Source organism: Nicotiana tomentosiformis, chromosome 1, assembly GCF_000390325.3.
Source record: "Nicotiana tomentosiformis chromosome 1, ASM39032v3, whole genome shotgun sequence".
Classification (NCBI taxonomy): domain Eukaryota; kingdom Viridiplantae; phylum Streptophyta; class Magnoliopsida; order Solanales; family Solanaceae; genus Nicotiana; species Nicotiana tomentosiformis.
In genome coordinates, this window is record NC_090812.1 from 45,085,108 (window position 1) to 45,104,960 (window position 19,853).

The 19,853-nt window shown below is 36.5% G+C and overlaps 1 protein-coding gene across 1 annotated transcript; it reads right to left on the bottom strand.

Moving 5' to 3' along the window:
- Positions 1-8,749: 8,749 nt before the first annotated feature.
- Positions 8,750-9,475, bottom strand: LOC138906364 (uncharacterized). Its single transcript, XM_070194949.1, has 2 exons — positions 9,258-9,475; positions 8,750-9,170 (listed from the first exon to the last, which is right to left on the bottom strand). Exons 1-2 carry the CDS (start codon positions 9,473-9,475, stop codon positions 8,750-8,752), a joined length of 639 nt encoding a protein of 212 aa, XP_070051050.1.
- Positions 9,476-19,853: the final 10,378 nt, after the last annotated feature.

The window sequence follows — 19,853 nt, forward strand, 5'->3', positions numbered from 1 at the left end:
CAACAGTCCGACAACGTCATATGACTCCGAATAAACTTTGGACAAGTTGTTGAGTCCAAAGCTCCACCAAAATGAACATCTTCCCCCAACAGAAATAATATTCTCTTTTATACAGAATAAGTTGGAGACTTAGAGCCCGTTTGGCCAAGCTGCCAAAAAGTGCTTATTTTGAAAAGTACTTTTTTCAAAAAAGTACTTTTTTCAAAAGTATTTTGAAAAAAATAATAATTTGTGTTTGGCCAATTCATTTAAGTACTTTTTGCAATATTTGATAAACAAATTGTATTTGACCAATCTTTATAAAAAAATACTTTTGTGTGTCAAATTACCAAAAAGAATAGTACCAAGGTTTTATAATTATTTTAAAAATAAATAAATTTAAATATTTATTATAAGAGACTGTTATTATTATTTTATTTTATTTAATTAAAATATAAACATAAAGTAAACATACATACTAAATATTTAAATCATTTTAACATATATAGTTATACCAAAATAATAATATTATCTAGTATAATTACTTGTTATTTACACGATGATTCGAATAATCAAAATACGTCATTCAGTGTGACTTAAAGTTTATTCCATAAATTATTATATATTGATAATCAACCATGAAATAATAAGCAAAGTCACTCACATATGATAATATTTCTCAACAATTTCATCTCTAATTCTATCACGCAACACCTCCATAATAGTAGAAGACTTGTCTTGCATTTCTAAAGGAATACCAAAAGGCCCATCTCCTTCCTCAATCTCTGCAGTAATGTCTTCATTAATATAATAGTTGAATTCCTTATCAGTAGAAGAATGTCGTCGGATGAAATCGTGTATAGCCATGGTAGTTGTAACAAGATGAATCTGAGTGTCAAACTTGAAAGATGGCATTGAGGCAAAATAGAAAACCTATTTTTCCAGACTCCAAATATTCTTTCAATTGTACATCAAAGACGGGGAGAATTCTAGGAGATCTATTAATTTAGAAAAATAAAAAAAATAAGATTAGTCAAAGAAAACATCAAAAACAAGAAAAGTCAAAAAAGAATTTGAAAAGTTACAAGATGATTCATGTATTTGATATCTTTAATTTTTAAAATAATGGTAGAAATTAGAAGGAAAAAAAAAAAGAACTATCCAACCGAAAGAAGCAAAAATAAATAAAAAGACGAAAAACGAATTTGAAAAGTTTACATGATTCATGCATCTGATGGTAGAAAAGTTATACACGTGTATATATATATATATAAGGAAAGAAAATGTAAAGGATAATTTGAAAAATATATATTTATGGTGAGGATAGTTTTGTCTTGAATAAATTAATTTTTTACTTCTTCCCAAAAGCAGAAAAACTACTTCTGTTGTTGGCCAAAAATACTTTTTTATTTTGGCCAAACACCTTAAATTTTTCAAAAAATACTTTTTTGTCTCCGAGAAGCTTGGCCAGACAAGCTCTTAGATTTTCTCCTTTTCTTAACTCTCTTTTTCACTACGCCGAGTTTACTTTTTTCATACATACTGCCATATTTTTTTCATACCAAACACAAGTAAGAAACGCCACTATTTATAAGTGTAGAATCTCTTTCATGAAATAAATAATTAGGTAGTGGGATAATAAAATTATAGAACATGGTTGGTGGTTAAAAATTTTAATATTTAGTGGGTAATTAGTGGTAGATCATGGCATTAGTAGTTTCATGAGTTACACCAAAGTAATGACCACTTCTTGCCAATTTATAACCACTATATTACAAGAAATAATGCATTTTAATATTATAGTTTTAATACTAAAATGCACAAAATACCAACATTCTCCCACTCATTTTAATATTAAAATAAGAGAGTTATAACTTGAAGGGAGACTAGTATGCATAATGAAGGTGTGCTCTTCATTGAACCTCCACTTAGTAAAACAATAACCTTTACTCCAGAGTCAGTAGTGGTCTCAGACTTGAACTATGACCGCTTTAGGGAAATAAAATATCACTGCTTACACATAATAATCAAGGTGTTGACATGAGCTTTATTAGCCAGCACATTACGACCTTGTGTTATCCCGGTTATCATGAGTGTTTTTGAGAATAAGCCTGTCAAGACCCAATTTCACCTATAGATCGTGATGGCGCCCAACACTACAGCTAGGCAAACCAATTTATAAATTTAAAATAACCAAGAAAAATAAGCAACTCTTAATTCAACCAATGTGTGTGCCAAGACCTGGTGTCACAAGTGTATGAGCATCTATTAGATTATACAAAACTCAAAATACTGTCTGAAATAAAATAGACTGAATGTAAATATAAGAAGAAACACTGGTAGCTGCAGAACGACTCAGAAAGGCAGCTCACCACTATGCCTCTGGATAACGTGGATGTAAGACGATAGGTCCCCCACTAGTACTTGCCTCAGGTCCTGCACAAAAAGTGCAGCAAGTGTAGTATGAGTACGTAAACAACGTGTACCCAGTAAGTATCAAGCCTAATCTCGAAGTGGTAGAGACGAGATGGCCGACTTTGACACTCACTATGGGTCAATAATAATAATTGAAATAAAACTAGAATATCTAAATTAGAATGATTCACAGAATATAACAATAATTTGTTTAACCAGCAGAAATAATTAAATTCCTTCAATTTCAAAAATTCTTAATATATTAATTAAATTCCTTCAATTCCCAATAATTTTTTAATTTATCAATTAGTTTCATTTACAGGAATAACAATAATCCCTTAACAAGCAGGGATAATAATTTATTAAATTCTAAAGATTTCCAATTTATCAATTACCTTCACAAGCTGCAATAAACTATCAAAGTATCGTGTAATTATTATTATTAAGCACGATTTCTGCCGAGGTCGTTCTGCCCAATCCAGATTGTCGTGTACACTGCCGAGGGACGTGCGGCACGATCCATAGATGCATCTATCCTGCCGAGGCGTTCGGCTTGCTCCACAAGAAAGGAGGACATTTTCTTATGTACCTCCGAAAAGAGAGTATATTTATCATAAGATAAATTTGGGAGGAAGAATAATTTTTCTTAACAATTAATTAATTTAAACAACAAAATCAAGCATATGAGATTTTCATCCTTTAATATCTTTATCTAACAATTCACAATATATATATATATATATATATATATATATATATATATATATATATATATATACACACACACACAAGTAATTCATGCTTTGAGTCCTAAACTACCCCGACTTTAGCATTAATAGTAGCTACGCACTGACTCTCGTCACCTCGTGCATACGTAGCCCCCACAATTAGCAACAATTATTACTTTATTACCTATGGGGTAATTTTCCTATCACAAGATTAGACAAGAGACTTACCTCGTCTTACTCCAATTTAATCCACTAGTAGACCGTTTCCTCGATTATCCAACTTTAATTGGCTCGAATCTAACCAAAAAAAATTCGATACAATCACTAGAATTTATATGAATCAATTCTATAAGAAAATACTATATTTTCAATAAAAATCCTGAAATTAATTAAAACTTTGTCCGTGGGGCCCACGTCTCAGAATCCGGCAAAAGTTACGAAATCCGATAACCCATTCAATTACGAGTCCAACCATACCAGTTTCACTCAAATCCGACTCCGAATCGATACCGAAATCTCAAAAATTCGTTTCTATGAGATTTCAAAAAATTTCACAAATTTCAATCTCAAAACACTAATTAAATGGTGAAAACAACGATATATTTGTGTATATAGACCAAATCTGAGTTGGAATCACTTACCCCAATGTCTTTCCTTGAAAATCTTTCAAAAGTCGCCTCTGCTCAAGCTCAAGTTCGTCAAAAATGGCAAATGAGACGAATGCCCTCTTTTATAAATTTGCCAAGGCAGCCTTCGGAATTGGGCCTCGATCGTGGCTTCGATCATGGCCCTCGAGCATGGGCCTCGATCGTGGCCTCGATCATGGCCCTCGAGCTAGGCCTCGGTTATAGCATCGAGCCTTGGCCTCGGTCATGGCATCGAGCCTGGGCCTCGGTCATGGCCTCGATCATGGCCCTCGAGCTGGGCCTCGGTTATAGCATCGAGCCTTGGGTCTCGACCATGGCCCTCGAGCCTTGCCTTCGATCATGGCCCTCGAGCTGGGCCTTCAATCATGCCTCTGATCCTGAGCCTCGTCCCTGGCTTTGACCCTAGGCTCGATATTTGGGCTCAATCTTGGGCTCGATCACAACCCAGAATATCCAGCATAAGGAAAAATTGCAGCAGCTTTTTAAGTTCAAATTTTGATCCGTTAACCATCCGAAACTCACCCGAGGCTCTCGGGACCTCAACCAAATATACCAACAAGTCCTAAAAAATTATTTATTTGAAACCTCAAATCACATAAAACGACGCTAAAACCACGAATTATGCTCCAATTCAAACTTAATGAAACTTAAAATTACCTAATTCTATCTTCGATGTCGAAACCTATCAAATCAAGTCCGATTGATCTCAAATTTTGCAAACAAGTCATAATTGACATGACGCAGCTATGAAAATTTTCAGAACTGGATTTCGACTCTGATATCAAAAAGTCAACTCCCCGGTCAAACTTCGAAACTTAAATTCTTGTTGTAGCCATTTCAAGCCTAATTTAACTACGGACTTCCAAATAAAATTCTAAACACGCTCCTAAGTCTAAAATCACCATACGAAACTGTTGGAATCGTCAAAATTCTATTCCGGGGTCATTTTCTCAAAATGTTGACCGAAGTCAAACTTTGCCTTTTAAAGCCAACTTAAGGAACCAAGTGTTCCGATTTCAGCCCAAACACTTCCAAATCCGAACCAACCATCACCGCAAGTCATAAATAATTAAAAACACATAGGAGAAGTTTTTATTTTAGGGAACGGGGTTCTAAAAGTCAAAATGACCGGTTGGGTCATTACATTCTCCACCTCTTAAACAAACATTCGTCCTCGAACGGGTTTAGAATTGTACCTGGAGTGCCGAATAAGTGTGGATATCTGCTCCATATGTTTTCCTCGTCCTCCCAAGTCGCTTCCTCGATTGGTTGCCCCCTCCACTGGACTTTTACTGCAGAAATTCTCTTGGACCTCAACTGGCGAACATGTCTATCAACAATGTCAACTGGCTCATCTTCATAACACAAGCTATTATCTAGTTGAACTGTGCTGAAGTCTAACACATGTGATAGGTCGGCATGATACTTCCGGAGCATAGATACATGAAAAACTGGATGAACTCCTGATAGATTGGGAGGCAATGCAAGCTTATATGCAACCTCCCCAACTCGTCTCAACACCTCAAATGGGCCTATAAACCTTGGGCTCAACTTGCCCTTTTTCCCGAATCTCATGATTCCCTTCATCGGCGAAACCTTCAAAAGAACTTTTTCACCCATCATAAAAGATAAATCACGTACTTTCTGATCCGCGTAACTCTTCTGTCTGGACTGTGTTGTACGAAGTCGCTCCTGAATCAACTTTACCTTTTCCAAGGCATCCTTCACTAAATCAGTACCATATAACTTAGACTCACCGGGCTCAAACCATCCAATGGGCAAACGACATCGCCGACCATATAAAGCCTCAAATGGAGCCATTTCGATGTTGGATTGGTAACTGTTATTATAAGCAAACTCGGCCAAAGGCAAGAAACGATCCCACTGACCTCCAAAGTCAATCACACATGCCCTGAGCATATCCTCCAAAATCTGAATTGTCCACTCTGACTGCCCGTCGGTCTGCGGATGAAAGACTGTGCTGAGCTCTACACGGGTCCCCAACTCACTCTGTACTGCTCTCCAGAAATGTGAAGTAAACTGAGGACCTCTATCTGATATGATGAAAATTGGCACATCATGCAACCGAACTATCTCCTGAATATATATCTGGGTCAACCTCTCTAAAGTATACATAGTCATAACAGTAATAAAGTGTGCCGACTTGGTCAACCTGTCGAGAATGACCCAAACTGCATCAAACTTCCGCAAGGTCCGTGACAACCCAACCACAAAGTCCATAGTAATACGTTTCCATTTCCACTTCGGTATAGTCATCTGCTGAAGTAGGCCACCTAGCCTCTGGTGCTCATATTTAACTTGCTCACAAATTAGACACCTAGCTACATGCTCAACAATGTCCTTTTTCATTCGTCGCCACCAATAATGCTGCCTCAGGTCACGATACATCTTCGTAGTACCTGGATGAATAGAATACCAAGAACTGTGTGCCTCCTCTAGGATATTTTTCCTCAGTCCATCCACATTAGGAACACATAGACGAGCCTGGAGTCGCTGAACACCATCCGCTCTTATAGTAACTTCCTTGGTACTACCCCGTAGTACCGTTTCTTGAAGAACCATTAAGTGTGGATCATCATACTGGCGAGCCTTGATCTGTTCAAATAGTAAAGACTGAGCTACAACACATGCAAGAACTTGGCTGGGCTCTGAAATATCCAGCCACACAAGTCTATTGGCCAAGGACTGAATATCCAAAGCTAATGCCCTCTCCTCTTCTGAAATGAAAGCCAAACTACCCATACTCTCCACCTTTCTACTCAAGGCGTCTGCAACCACATTTGCTTTTCCCGGATGATACATGATAGTAATATCATAATCTTTTAGTAACTCAAGCCATCTGCGTTGTCTCAGATTTAGGTCCCTCTGCTTGAACAAATGCTGCAAACTGCGACGATCAGTGTAAACTTCACAAGACACCCCATAAAGATAATGCCTCCAAATCTTTAGAGCGTGAACAATCACAACTAACTCCAAATCATATACTGGATAATTCTTCTCGTGGGGCTTCAGCTGACGTGAAGCATATGCAATAACTCGCCCTTCCTTCATCAATGCACAACCCAAGCCAACACGTGAAGCGTCATAATATACTGTATACATCCCAGAACCGGAAGGCAACAATAACACTGGTGTTGTGGTCAATGCTGTCTTGAGCTTCTGAAAGCCCACCTCACAATCATCAGACCATCAGAATGGAGCACCCTTCTGGGTTAATTTGGTTAAAGATGCTGCAATAGATGAAAAATCTTCCACGAACCGACGATAATAACCTGCTAAACCCAGAAAACTCCTGATCTCAGTCGCCGAAGTGGGACGATGCCAATTCTGAATTGCCTCAATCTTTTTGGGATCAACCTTAATACCTTCGCCCGATACAATATGCCCCAAAAATACTACAAACTCTAGCCAAAACTCACATTTGGAGAGCTTAGCATATAGCTTTTGTTCCGGCAACATCTGAAGCACTACTCTCATATGTTGCTCGTGTTCCTCCTTACTGCGCGAGTAGATCAAGATGTCATCAATGAAGACAATGACAAACGAATTAATATATAGCCTGAATACCATGTTCATCAAATCCATAAACGTTGTCGGGACATTAGTTAAACCGAAGGACATCACCAGAAACTCATAATAACCATATCTAGTTTGGAAAGCAGTCTTTGGAACATCCGAGTCCCGAATCTTCAACTGATGGTACCCCGACCTCAAGTCGATCTTAGAGAACACCCTAGCACCCTGCAACTGGTCAAATAGATCATCAATATGCGGCAACGGGTACTTGTTCTTAATAGTGACTTTGTTATATTGACGATAATCAATACACATCCGCATTGTTCCATCCTTATTCTTCACAAATAATACCGGTGCACCCCAAGGCGATACACTCGGTCTGACGAACCCTTTGGCTAGTAACTCCTCAAGTTGTTCTTTCAATTCTTTCAATTCTTTCGAAGCCATGCGATATGGTGGGATAGATTTAGGCTGGGTATCTGGAGCCAAGTCAATACAGAAATCAATATCACGATTAGGTGGCATACCTGGAAGATCTGAAGGAAATACATCGGAGAACTCCCGAACTACAGGCACTGAATCAATAGCCGGAGTCTCTGTAGTAGTATCCCAAACATAGGCCAGATAATCCAAACAACCCTTCTCAACCATGTGTTGAGCCTTTATAAAAGAAATAACTCGATTAAATGAACTAACAGACGAACCCTTCCACTCCAGCGTAGGCAATGCTGGAATAGGCAAGGTAACTGTCTTGGCATGATAATCTAGAATAGCATGATATGGAGATAACCAGTCCATGCCCAGAATAATTTCAAAGTCAGTCATCTCAAGCAGTAAAATATCTGCTCTAGTTTTATAACCACAAAATGTAATAATACAGGACCGGTAGATCCAGTTCAAAATAACAGAATCGCCCACATGAGTGGACACATAAACATGAGTACTCAAGGACTCACAAGAAACACCCAGGAATGGAGCAAATAGAGATGACACATATGAATACGTAAATCCTGGATCAAATAATACTGAGGCATATTTGCAGCAAACAGAAATAATACATGTAATCACGGCATTTGAGGCCTCTGCATCTGGTTTGGCCAGAAAAGCATAGAACCGAGCTGGAGCGCCAACTGGCTAGCCTCCGCCTGGCTGACCTCCACCTCTAGGATGACCCCTACCCACCTGTCCTCCGCCTCTTGGTGGTCGGACAACTGGTGAAACAACTGGTCCATAAATCATAAGCTGTTGACCCTGTTGCACTAGCTTACCCCGAATCCTGGGGCAAAATCTTCGTATGTGACTAGGATCCCCGCACTCATAACAACTCTCCGGTGCAATGGGATGTTGACTAAGAGTCTGGCCCTGGGGAACTGAATACCCACTGGGAGGACCCTGAATAGCTGGTGGCCAATAAGAACTCTCTGGTATAGCACTGAGATAGGGTCACACTGGAGCACCTCGAGGAGGCGGTGGTGCTGGATATGGGGGGCTGATGGACTGCCCTCTTACGAACTGACCTCTGCCCCCAGACGGAGCACCTCTAAACTCTCCAGAATACCTAAACCGCTTATCTCTAGTAACCTGCTCTCGGCTACGCTGATGTAGACCCTCAATCATGCGGGCTATCTCCACGACTATCTCATAAGAAGTTCCCATCTCAACCTCTCGAGCCATAGTGTCCTGAATGCCGGTATGTAAACCAACAACAAACCTCTGCATTCTCTCTGCCTCAGTAGGGAGTATCATAAGTGCATGGCGAGATAACTTAGAAAACCTCGCCCCATAATCGGTCACTAACATCTGACCCTGCTGGAGCTGCTCAAACTGAAACCTCAACTCTTCCCTCTGAGAGGGTGGAATATACCTGTCCATAAGATACGGATGAACTTGTCCCAAGTTATGGGAGGAGAATCTGCTGGTCTGCCAAGAACATAAGACTGCCACCAACTACGCGCTCTGCCCTCTAGCTGAAAAGTAGCTAAAGTCTACCCCCTGAGACTCCAATATCCTCATGTTGTACAGTCTATCCTTGCACCAATCAATGATATCTTGGGGATCCTCATGTCGCTCACCCCCAAAGATAGGAGGATGTAGTCTAGTCCATCTGTCCAATAGTTTCTGAGGATCAGCGGCTGCAACTGGCCTGGGCTCAGGTGTAGTTGTTGCCATTGGCTGGACTCCACCCACGGGTAGTGCACCCTGGGTCTGATATACAACAACTGCATGTCCATGAGCCTGTGCGGTAGGGGTCTGTGCTCCCCCGCCCGCCTGAGATATGGCTGGGTCTGCCGAAAATAAACCGGCATGAGTCATATTATCCATGAACCGCATCATACGACCCATGACATCCTGAAATCCCAGTGCAGATGTGAAATCCACCAGATCTGGCTCTGCCACAGGCACCTTACCCTGTTCCTCAGCAATGGAATTCTCTGCTAAACCCACTGGCGGTATAACTGGAACAGTCTTGGGACGTCCTCGCCCTTTACCACGGGCTGGAGCCCTCCCTCGGCCTCTGCCTCGACCTCTAGCAACTAGGGAAGTAGCTCTTCCCTGGTCTGGAACCTCAATAGAGCGTGTTCTCACCATCTGTGAGAGAATAAGAGAAGGGTATTTAGTACTACATCAATTGCACGATGGAATATGAAGAAAGGTAGTTTCCTAACACCCTATAGCCTCTCGAAGATAAGTACAGACGTCTCCGTACCGATCCGCAAGACTCTATTAGATCTGCTCATAACTTGTGAGACCTAAGTGAACCTAGTGCTCTGATACCATATTGTCACGATCCAATTTCACCTATAGGTCGTGATGGCGCCCAACACTACAGCTAGGCAAGCCAACTAATAAATTTAAAATAACCAAGAAAAATAAGCAACTCTTAATTCAATCAATGTGTGTGCCAAGACCTGGCGTCACAAGTGTATGAGCATCTATTAGATTGTACAAAACTCAAAATATTATCTGAAATAAAATAGACAGAATGTAAATATAAGAAGAGACACTAATAGCTGCAGAACGGCTCAGAAAGGCAGCTCACCACTATGCCTCTGGATAACGTGGACGTAAACCGATAGGTACCTCACTAGTACTTGCCTCAAGTCCTGCACAAAAAGTGCAGCAAGTATAGTATGAGTACGTAAACAGCGTGTACCCAGTAAGTATCAAGCCTAATCTCGAAGTGGTAGAGACGAGATGGCCGACTTTGACACTCACTATGGGTCAATAATAATAATTGAAATAAAACTAGAATATCTAAATTAGCATGATTCACAGAATATAACAATAATTTGTTTAACCCGCAGAAATAATTAAATTCTTTCAATTTCAAAAATTCTCAATATATTAATTAAATTCCTTCAATTCCCAATAAATTTCTAATTTATCAATTAGTCTCATTTACAAGAATAACAATAATTCCTTAATAAGCAGGGATAATAATTCATTAAATTCCAAAGATTTTCAATTTATCAATTACCTTCACAAGCTGCAATAAACTATCAAAGTATCGTATAATTATTATTATTAAGCACTATTTCTGCCGAGGTCGTTCGGCCCGATCCAGAGTATCGTGTACACTGCCGAGGGACGTGCGACACGATTCATAGATGCATATATCCTGCCGAGGCATTCGGCCTACTCCACAAGAAAGGAGGACATTTTCTTATGTACCTCCGGAAGGAGAGTATATTTATCATAAGATAAATTCGGGAGGAAGAACAATTTCTCTTAACAATTAATTAATTTAAACAACAAAATCAAGCATATGAATTTACATCCTTTAATATCTTTATCTAACAATTCACAATATATATATATATATATATATATATATATATATATATATATATATATATATATATATATATACACACACACACACAAGTAATTCATGCTTTGAGTCCTAAACTACCCAGACTTTATCATTAATAGTAGCTATGCACGGACTCTCGTCACCTCGTGCGTACGTAGCCCCCACAATTAGCAACAATTATTACTTTAAGTACCTATGGGGTAATTTTCCCCTCACAAGATTAGACAAGAGACTTACCTCGTCTTCCTCCAATTTAATCCACTAGTAAGCCTTTTCCTCGATTATCCAACTTTGATTGGCTCGAATCTAACCAAAAATAATTCGCTACAATCACTAAAATTTATATGAATCAATTCTATAAGAAAATACTACATTTTCAATAAAAAAAAACCTGTAATTAATTAAAAACTCGTTTGTGGGTCCCACATCTCAAAATCTGGTAAAAGTTATGAAATCCGATAACACATTCAATTACGAGTCCAACCATACCAGTTTCACTCAAATCCGACTTCGAATCGATACCGAAATCTCAAAAATTCATTTCTATGAGATTTCTAAAAATTTTCCAAATTTCAATCTCAAAACACTAATTAAATGGAGAAAACAATGATATATTTGTGTATATAGACCAAATCCGAGTCGGAATCACTTTTTCCAATGTCTTTCCTTGAAAATCTGCCAAAAGTTGCCTCTGCTCAAGCTCAAGTTCGTCAAAAATGGCAAATGGCACGAATACCCTCTTTTATAAATCTGCCTAGGCAGCCTTCGGAACTAGGCCTTGATCATGGCTTCGATCATGGCCCTCGAACCTGGGCCTCGATCGTGACCTCGATCATAGCCCTTGAGCTGGGCCTCGGTTATGACATCGAGCCTGAGCCTCGGTTATGGTCTCGATCATGGCATATAGGCTGGGCCTTCGATTGTGACCCTCGATCTTGGGTCTCGACCATGGCCCTCGAGCCTTGCCTTCGATCATGGCCCTCGAGTTGGGCCTTCGATCATGCCTTTGATCCTGAGCCTCGTCCCTAGCTTCAACCCTGGGCTCGATATCTGGGCTCGATCACTGCCCAAAATATCAAGTAGAAGGAAAAATTGCAGCAGCTTTTTAAGTCCAATTTATGATCCGTTAACCATCCGAAACTCACCCGAGGCTCTCGGGACCTCAACCAAATATACCAACAAGTCCTAAAAAATTATTTATTTGAAACCTCAAATCACATAAAACGACGCTAAAATCACGAATTATGCTCCAATTCAAACTTAATGAAACTTAAAATTTTCAACGTCTATCTTCGATGTCGAAACCTATCAAATCAAGTCCGATTGACTTCAAATTTTGCACACAAGTCATAATTGACATAATGGAGCTATAAAAATTTTCAAAATTGAATTCCGACTCCGATATCAAAAAGTCAACTCCCCGGTCAAACTTTCAAACTTAAATTCTTGTTTTAGCCATTTCAAGCCTAATTTAACTACGGACTTCCAAATAAAATTCTGAATACGCTCCTAAGTCCAAAATCACCATACGAAACTGTTGGAATCGTCAAAATTCTATTCCGGGGTTATTTTCTCAAAATGTTGACCGAAGTCAAACTTTGCCTTTTAAAGCCAACTTAAGGAACCAAGTGTTCCGATTTCAACCCAAACACTTCCAAATCCCGAACCAATCATCCCCGCAAGTAATAAATAATTAAAAAAACATACAAAAAGTTTTTATTTTAGGAAACGGGGTTCTAAAAGTTAAAATGATCGGTTGAGTCATTACAAAGCCCAATTCTCATAGGAAGTGGCCTACTTCCACACTCACATTGGTGAAAATCTGTCAAGGGTGTTCTTGTAACTCTAACAGCCCACTCATACGAGCTACAAATTTCCATTAGGAGTTAATAAAACTCAATTTCGCAAATCATTACAGGATAAATGCGCTCACACCATAGGGATGGATTAATAATAAATATAATAGTGCATATCAAAACAAGTCATTATATGATTCGTTCTTCCCGTTGAAACTGGTTATAGAATCTCTAGTCCCCGGATTGGTTTCCTCATATACGACTTATGAGTTTATGGGCTTCAATTCCCTCCCCCCCCCCCCCCCGATGTGCTCAAGACCATTTCTCTTGCTAAGGCCTTAGTCATTGGATCTGCAAGATTATCACAAGATTTAACATAATCAACATTAATGGTTTCACTTGTCAAATATGATCTCACATTATCATATTTTTTTCTTATAGGTATAGATTTATCATTGTAATAACGATTTTATACTCTACCAATAGCAGCGGTGCTATCAGAATGAATTAAAATAGGAGGAATTAGATTTTCAGAATATAAAAAATTTGAAATAACAAATCTCTCAGCCAATTTGCTTCCTCACTAGCTGAAACTAAAGCAATTAGTTCAGCTTCCATAGTAGAGTTAGCTATTATTGTTTCCTTTGTTGATTTCTAACAAATAGCACCACCCCCCAAAGTAAAAATATAACCCGTAATAGAACAAAAATCACCAGATAAAGTGTTCCAATATGCCACATAAAAGTCTTTGAGTACAACAGAATTTTTTTTATAAAATAACATATAAGTTTTATACCAAGTAAATACCTCATAACTCTTGTTATGGCATGTCAGTGTTCATTATTTGGCTTACTTGTAAACCTGCTAAGTACTCCTGTTGCATATGTAATATCAGGCCGAGTCCAATCAGTTACATATCTCAGGCTTTCAGTTAAGTTAGCATATTCCTTTTGATTTATAACATTAATGTCACTTTGCACAGAAAATAAGTGAACACTTGAATCAAAAGGAGTTACAACATGCTCGCAATAAAAAAAAAATTCAAATTTTCTCAACATAATGTGGTTGGTCAAGGAGAGTTCTATCACATGTTCTAGTAGTTTTCATTCCAAGAATGACATTTGCCTCATCCAAATCTTTCATGTCAAAATGACTAAGCATGCTTTTGGTTTCTCAATAATATTCATGTTAAAACTAAATATTAACAAATCATCAACATAGAGGCAAACAATAACGTATGAATTATTTCAACACTTATGATAAATGTACTTGTCACACTCTTTTGATTTAATCAACTTTCACTCATGCATGGATATTCAAAATTTTCATGCAAGAATTTTTTTACTTCTTTTACCCCCACTATTTCTAGGATTATAAAAGTTCATAATCATAGATAATATAATCACATAGTCTTGAAAATATAAGGTAAAAAGATTTTTTTTCTTTCCTCCGCTTAACCAAGTAGAAAAGGTTTTACCTTTCCATCTTATAAAGAGAGTAAGCTTCTACCGTGATATTCATTAATTTTTCAACTGCATAAAAAACTGAATTCTCCTTAAAATTGTTGGTGAAAATAAAAATCACATTTGAAAAATAAGATAAAGAAAATAAATAAATATTCTTCAGGCTGAGGCGCGGATATCTCGCTCTCTTTAAGGAGATTCAAGTCTACTGCGGTAGCATCTTCACCGGTCCAACAGTAATACTCTTGACTTGTATCATCCAGGATACAATAGCCCGACAACTTCGTATGACTCGAACAAACTCTAAACAAATTGTTGAGTCAAAAGCTCTAAAATGAACACCTTCTTGCAACATAGATAATATTCTCTTTTGTAGAGAATAAGTTAGAGACTTAGATTTTCTGGTTCTCTTAATTCTCTTTTTCACTACACCAAGTTCACTTTTTTTCATACACACTACCATTATTTTTTATACCAAACACAAGGAAGAAATACCACTATTTATAAGTGTAGAATTTCTTTCATGAAATAAATAATAAGGTAGTAGGATAATAAAAGTATAGAACATGGCTGGTGGTTACAAAATTTACTCTTTAGTGGGTAATTAGTGGTAGATCATGACATTAGTAATTTCATGAGTTACACCAAAGTAATGGCTACTTTCTTGACAATTTATAACCACTACCTTACAAGAAATAATGCACTTTAATATTAAAATGCACATAACACCAACACCAATTATTTCTCACATAATAGCAAGAGGTTATAAATTTTTTAACACTATGTATTATTTAGCCAATAGTACTAGGTTAATTACTATTTTATCAAATTTTTAACCATAAAGATTTACTTATCTATACTATATTAAATGGAAAAAGGTTAAAAATGCCCCTAAACTATTGGAAAAGGTTTAAAAATACTCTCCATCCACCTATTGGGCTAAAAATACCCCTCCATCCACCTTTTTGGTTCACTTATGCCCTTTGACCGTTAGGTCAATGCTGAATTAAAAATAATATTTATTTAAATTTCACGTGCTAACTTCTTATTGGCCAAAATTAAAACATCTAACCCATTAGAAATACCCACCCATATCTAACCAGTTTTTCGTACTAACCCACTTCAAACACTAACCCGACCCGAATAAAAAGTTCAACTAAAAAAAAAGAGCCCCCACTTCTATCAAACTCCATGGAACAAAACCTCCATGGAAGTTGCCGCAAACATATAGACGCAAATTTACTACGTGGTTTTCTTTTTCTTGTTATGGCATCCAGTTCAATTTACATGATAGACAAAAATCGCATTATATTCAAGATGAGTTTAATTTAATCATTTTCACATAACGGAAAGATCTCAAAGTGATTATTTGGAAGATATCATAAACCGTTGGACTACCCCTAGTTTTTCGTCCCACATTATTGTCAAAAAAATCATTGGCTCATTTATGCTAGGTTTTTCTTGTTTGTTTAATTTGTTCGTGAACCTTTATTCGGTGATAATTCTTTACATGAGATTAATCAAGAAAATGAACGCATGTAAATCCATGGTTAGATGGAAGTGGGGCATCTTTTTTTTATTTAAACTTTTTATTCGGGTCAGGTTAGTGATTGGGGCGGGTTAGTCCGAAAAACGGGTAGATATGGGTGGGTCTTTCTAATAGGTTAGATGTTTTAATTTCGACCAATAAAAAGTTGTCATGCGGAATTTAAATAATTATTTTTTAAATTCAGCATTGACCTAACGGTCAAAGGGCATAAGTGAACCAAAAAGGTAGATGAAGGGGTAATTTTAGCCCAATAAGTTGTTGTAGCGTATTTTTTAGACCTTTTTTAATAGTTCAGGGGCATTTTTTACCCTTCTCCGTATATTAAAAGTACAAAAGCTCTTAGCGAAATGTCATTCGCCTTTTTGACCCTTCTAAAATAGAGTTCATATTGGACAAAATAGACATTTGATTATCTCTTTAGGAATAATTATTTAATTATATTCCTACTATTTAGGAAAGTGAGATAATTAATTTTCTAGTATTTAGGAATAATCATTTAATAATTCTCCTAATATTTAAAACTTTGACTTTTTTATTCCTTTTAACTCTAGAAATATGAGATTTCAGAAGAAAAAAGAACCTATAAAATATAACAAAATATTCAGAAAAAGACCCTATCGAGTAGTTACCCTCCAATTGCTTCAAGAAGGCATCAGATTTCTTTGCAGAATTGAGAGTCTCATCGGGCAATGGCACTCCTACAGCATCCTAGGCAGCCCCTCCCACATCTTTCCTGCAGATTTCTTTTAGTTCTTATTTAAACTAAGTAAGAACTCCTAAATATAACCGTTTCAATTAATAAAAAAATGTTACTATATTAGTTTATAGTCACTTTATGGTGCACGTTATGAATTTAGTGATAATAGTTTCTTCTTTTCATGTTTACTATATTATTTTAAATAATCTTATAAACTAAAAATAGTCGACGAATATATATATATATATATATATATATATATATATATATATATATATATATATATAAAATTCATGTATAATATGTATATAACTATGTATAATCAATCTATGTATACCAGCTAGAAAAAATAAACAATGAATCTGGCCGGCTATTTGTGCAACAATCCCTAAAAATTATAATTATAATTAATATTTCAAAATCGGGATGAGCTAATATTAAGAATTTGAATTAACAAAAATTTTGTTATTTTCTTTAATATTGAGAACAAATAATTAAGTCTTTGAATTAACTAATAACAAAAGAATTCAATTTAATTATTTTTCAAATTCATCATATAAGTAAATTTATTTGTCAAGTTAATAAAAGTCTTAAGGTACACAAATTAATTTTGGTAAGAAGAGCATCAATGGTGAAAAAAAATAAAAATCGGTTATAATATAAAATTAAAAGTCAAATCGATAACAATGCGAATTTGAAGCAAAAATGATGAAATAGTACAGTACAAAATGTTTTATAAATGAATTATCATTTGTTTTTTCTTTCTTGTATTCAGTCCAACATGTGACAATGTTTCGTTATATTATTTTATATATGAAGTTATTTATTATAAAATATTATTCAAAATTAGCTATTCTTTAAACTTTACATTGTCGCAATCATTTTTTAGGAAGCATAGTGCCAATTTTTCATCCTAAATTTCTAAAAGACCAAAAAATTAAATTTTTTATTTTAAAATTCCGATATAAGTCTTTTTTAAAACACAAATAAGGCATCCGAAAACTTTTGTAGTATATGGCATCTTTATTTATTGAGCTAGATAAATGGGAATAACATTTATTATTTTCAGATTTTTTTGAACTTTTATTTTAGAGTTTTATATAACTCAAATAAATTATCTAATAATATTTATGTAATTTTAAAAATTATATATTCATTGATACGAATACACGCGCAAAGCGCTTACCCTAAAACTAGTACTATATAAATAATGTGATTATGTAAAAATCCTTCCACCATCCATGTATAATACTAATGTATTTATTAATTACACTCATTAATAATCAGAACCAATGAGATTATGATAAGGGCATCTCCAACCCTCCCCCGCTTCTCCATAATGCAACCCTTTTTTGCCAAAATGTGGCTCCAATGCTCCCCCATTTTTGCCCCCAAAATGGAGAATGAATAGTGTTACTCCAAATTGGGAGTGACACTATTCATCTCCTCAATTACTATTCATCCTTACTTTATTATTATTTTTATTATTTAACTCTTTTAATTTATCTCTTTATATATACCTAATTATGTTTATGTAATATCTTTATAATATTAATTTTACATCTTAACTTTGGAGTATAATTTTGATAAATTAATTTTCGTGCATTTATTATTTTTATGTAATAAAAATCTCCTCCATTACTATTCATCCTTACTTTATTATTATTTTTATTATTTAACTCTTTTAATTTATCTCTTTATATATACCTAGTTATGTTTATGTAATATCTTTATAATATTAATTTTACGTGTTTCAACTATTAGGGCTGCAACATATTAGCCTCTTTTTTTCTGCTCGATGGCATGTTTCTCTCTGGGCATATGTTAGCAAACCTGCGTCGTCCATGGGGAAGAGAGCACGCAAACTATCTCAGAAAGCACTAATGGCTCAAGCAAGCTTGCAATTGCAAAGCAATGCTCAGCGGGGGAAAAGAGGCAGTGAAGTACGTGAGAAAGAGGCTACTCTTCCTCAAATTAGGGCAAAAATCAATGAAATAGTGGTGCAACCAAATGAAAATGCTAAGCAGAAACAGGTAGAAGCTCAACAGATCTGGAATGAAGTCGCACAACCAACACGAAGCAGCAGATATGCGTAATCAACAAGTAAAGGAAGAAAATCATGGGTGGATGAAGTTGAGGAAGAATTAGCAATGCAAAAACAGAAGAAATCTGTGTGGGAGGACTTCGATTTGTCAAAAATTTCTAATGCAGGGTTTAAATTGGAATATGTTGCTCCCAAAACTCACGGTGAGTCTCCAATTGTTGAAATTGAGCTAGATGACATAAGCTCTGAAATTGAATTCTAGAAAAATATTGTAGTATGCTATGTGTTAGGGGAACATCCTACATTCACAGTAATACAGGGGTATATTCAGAGACTTTGGGCAAAACATGGTATTAATAAGATATCAATGTTGAAGAATGGAGTCACACTTGTGCGATTTTATTCTGAAATTGGTAAGAATGAGGCCATACAAGGAGGGATCTATCACTTTGATAATAAACCTTTTATAGTGAAGGCATAGAGCCCTAATCTAGAGTTCACCAGGGAGGAGTTGCTTACGGTTTCGATTTGGATAAAATTTTCAGGGTTGGATTTTAAATACTGGAGCTCTAAAGGCTTGAGCAAGATTGGTAGTCTAGTTGGGAAACCATTAACGGTGGACCAAAATACTGAAAGGAAGAATGGTTTGAATTTTGCAAGGCTGCTAGTTGAAGTGGAGATGGACTCAAAACTACCTGAAGTGGTGTTGTTCCGGAATGAAAAGGGACAATTGGTAGAATAAAGAGTTAGCTATGATTGGAAACCAACATTGTGCACACATTGCTCAAAGTATGGTCATTCAGAAAGTATATATAGGAAGAAACATCCAGTAAAGCTAGCAACACAACAAGAACAGAAAGGGCAGCAAACAAACAAAGATGATGGGGTGGATAACCAGCTTGCAGAGATAAGATCAGATAAAAGGATGGACAAAGGTAAAACAAAAGCTGTTCAAGGCCATGAAAGGCACACAAGTAGTACTAGTAGTTCCGGTTGGGTAACTCCGATGAAAATTGGTAGGGCTAATCCACTACAGGACAAGACCCAAGTTGAGAGGTTGAATGCTTATGAGGTTTTGCAAAGGGGAGAGACAGAGAACTTAGAAGGTACGGAGAAGGAGAAGAATGTGGGAGGCCAACCATTGCCCCATTTAGGGGATGGTTAACTTACTTAGTTGGAATGTA

What these genes read in the sequence shown, in the direction of transcription:
- LOC138906364 (XM_070194949.1), bottom strand. Translation starts at nt 9,475, where the DNA reads ATGGCAACAACTACACCTGAGCCCAGGCCAGTTGCAGCCGCTGATCCT. An exon ending in TCAGCTAGAGGGCAGAGCGC is followed by an intron (nt 9,171 to 9,257) that starts GTAGTTGGTGGC and finishes TCTTATGGACAG; the next exon opens with GTATATTCCACCCTCTCAGA.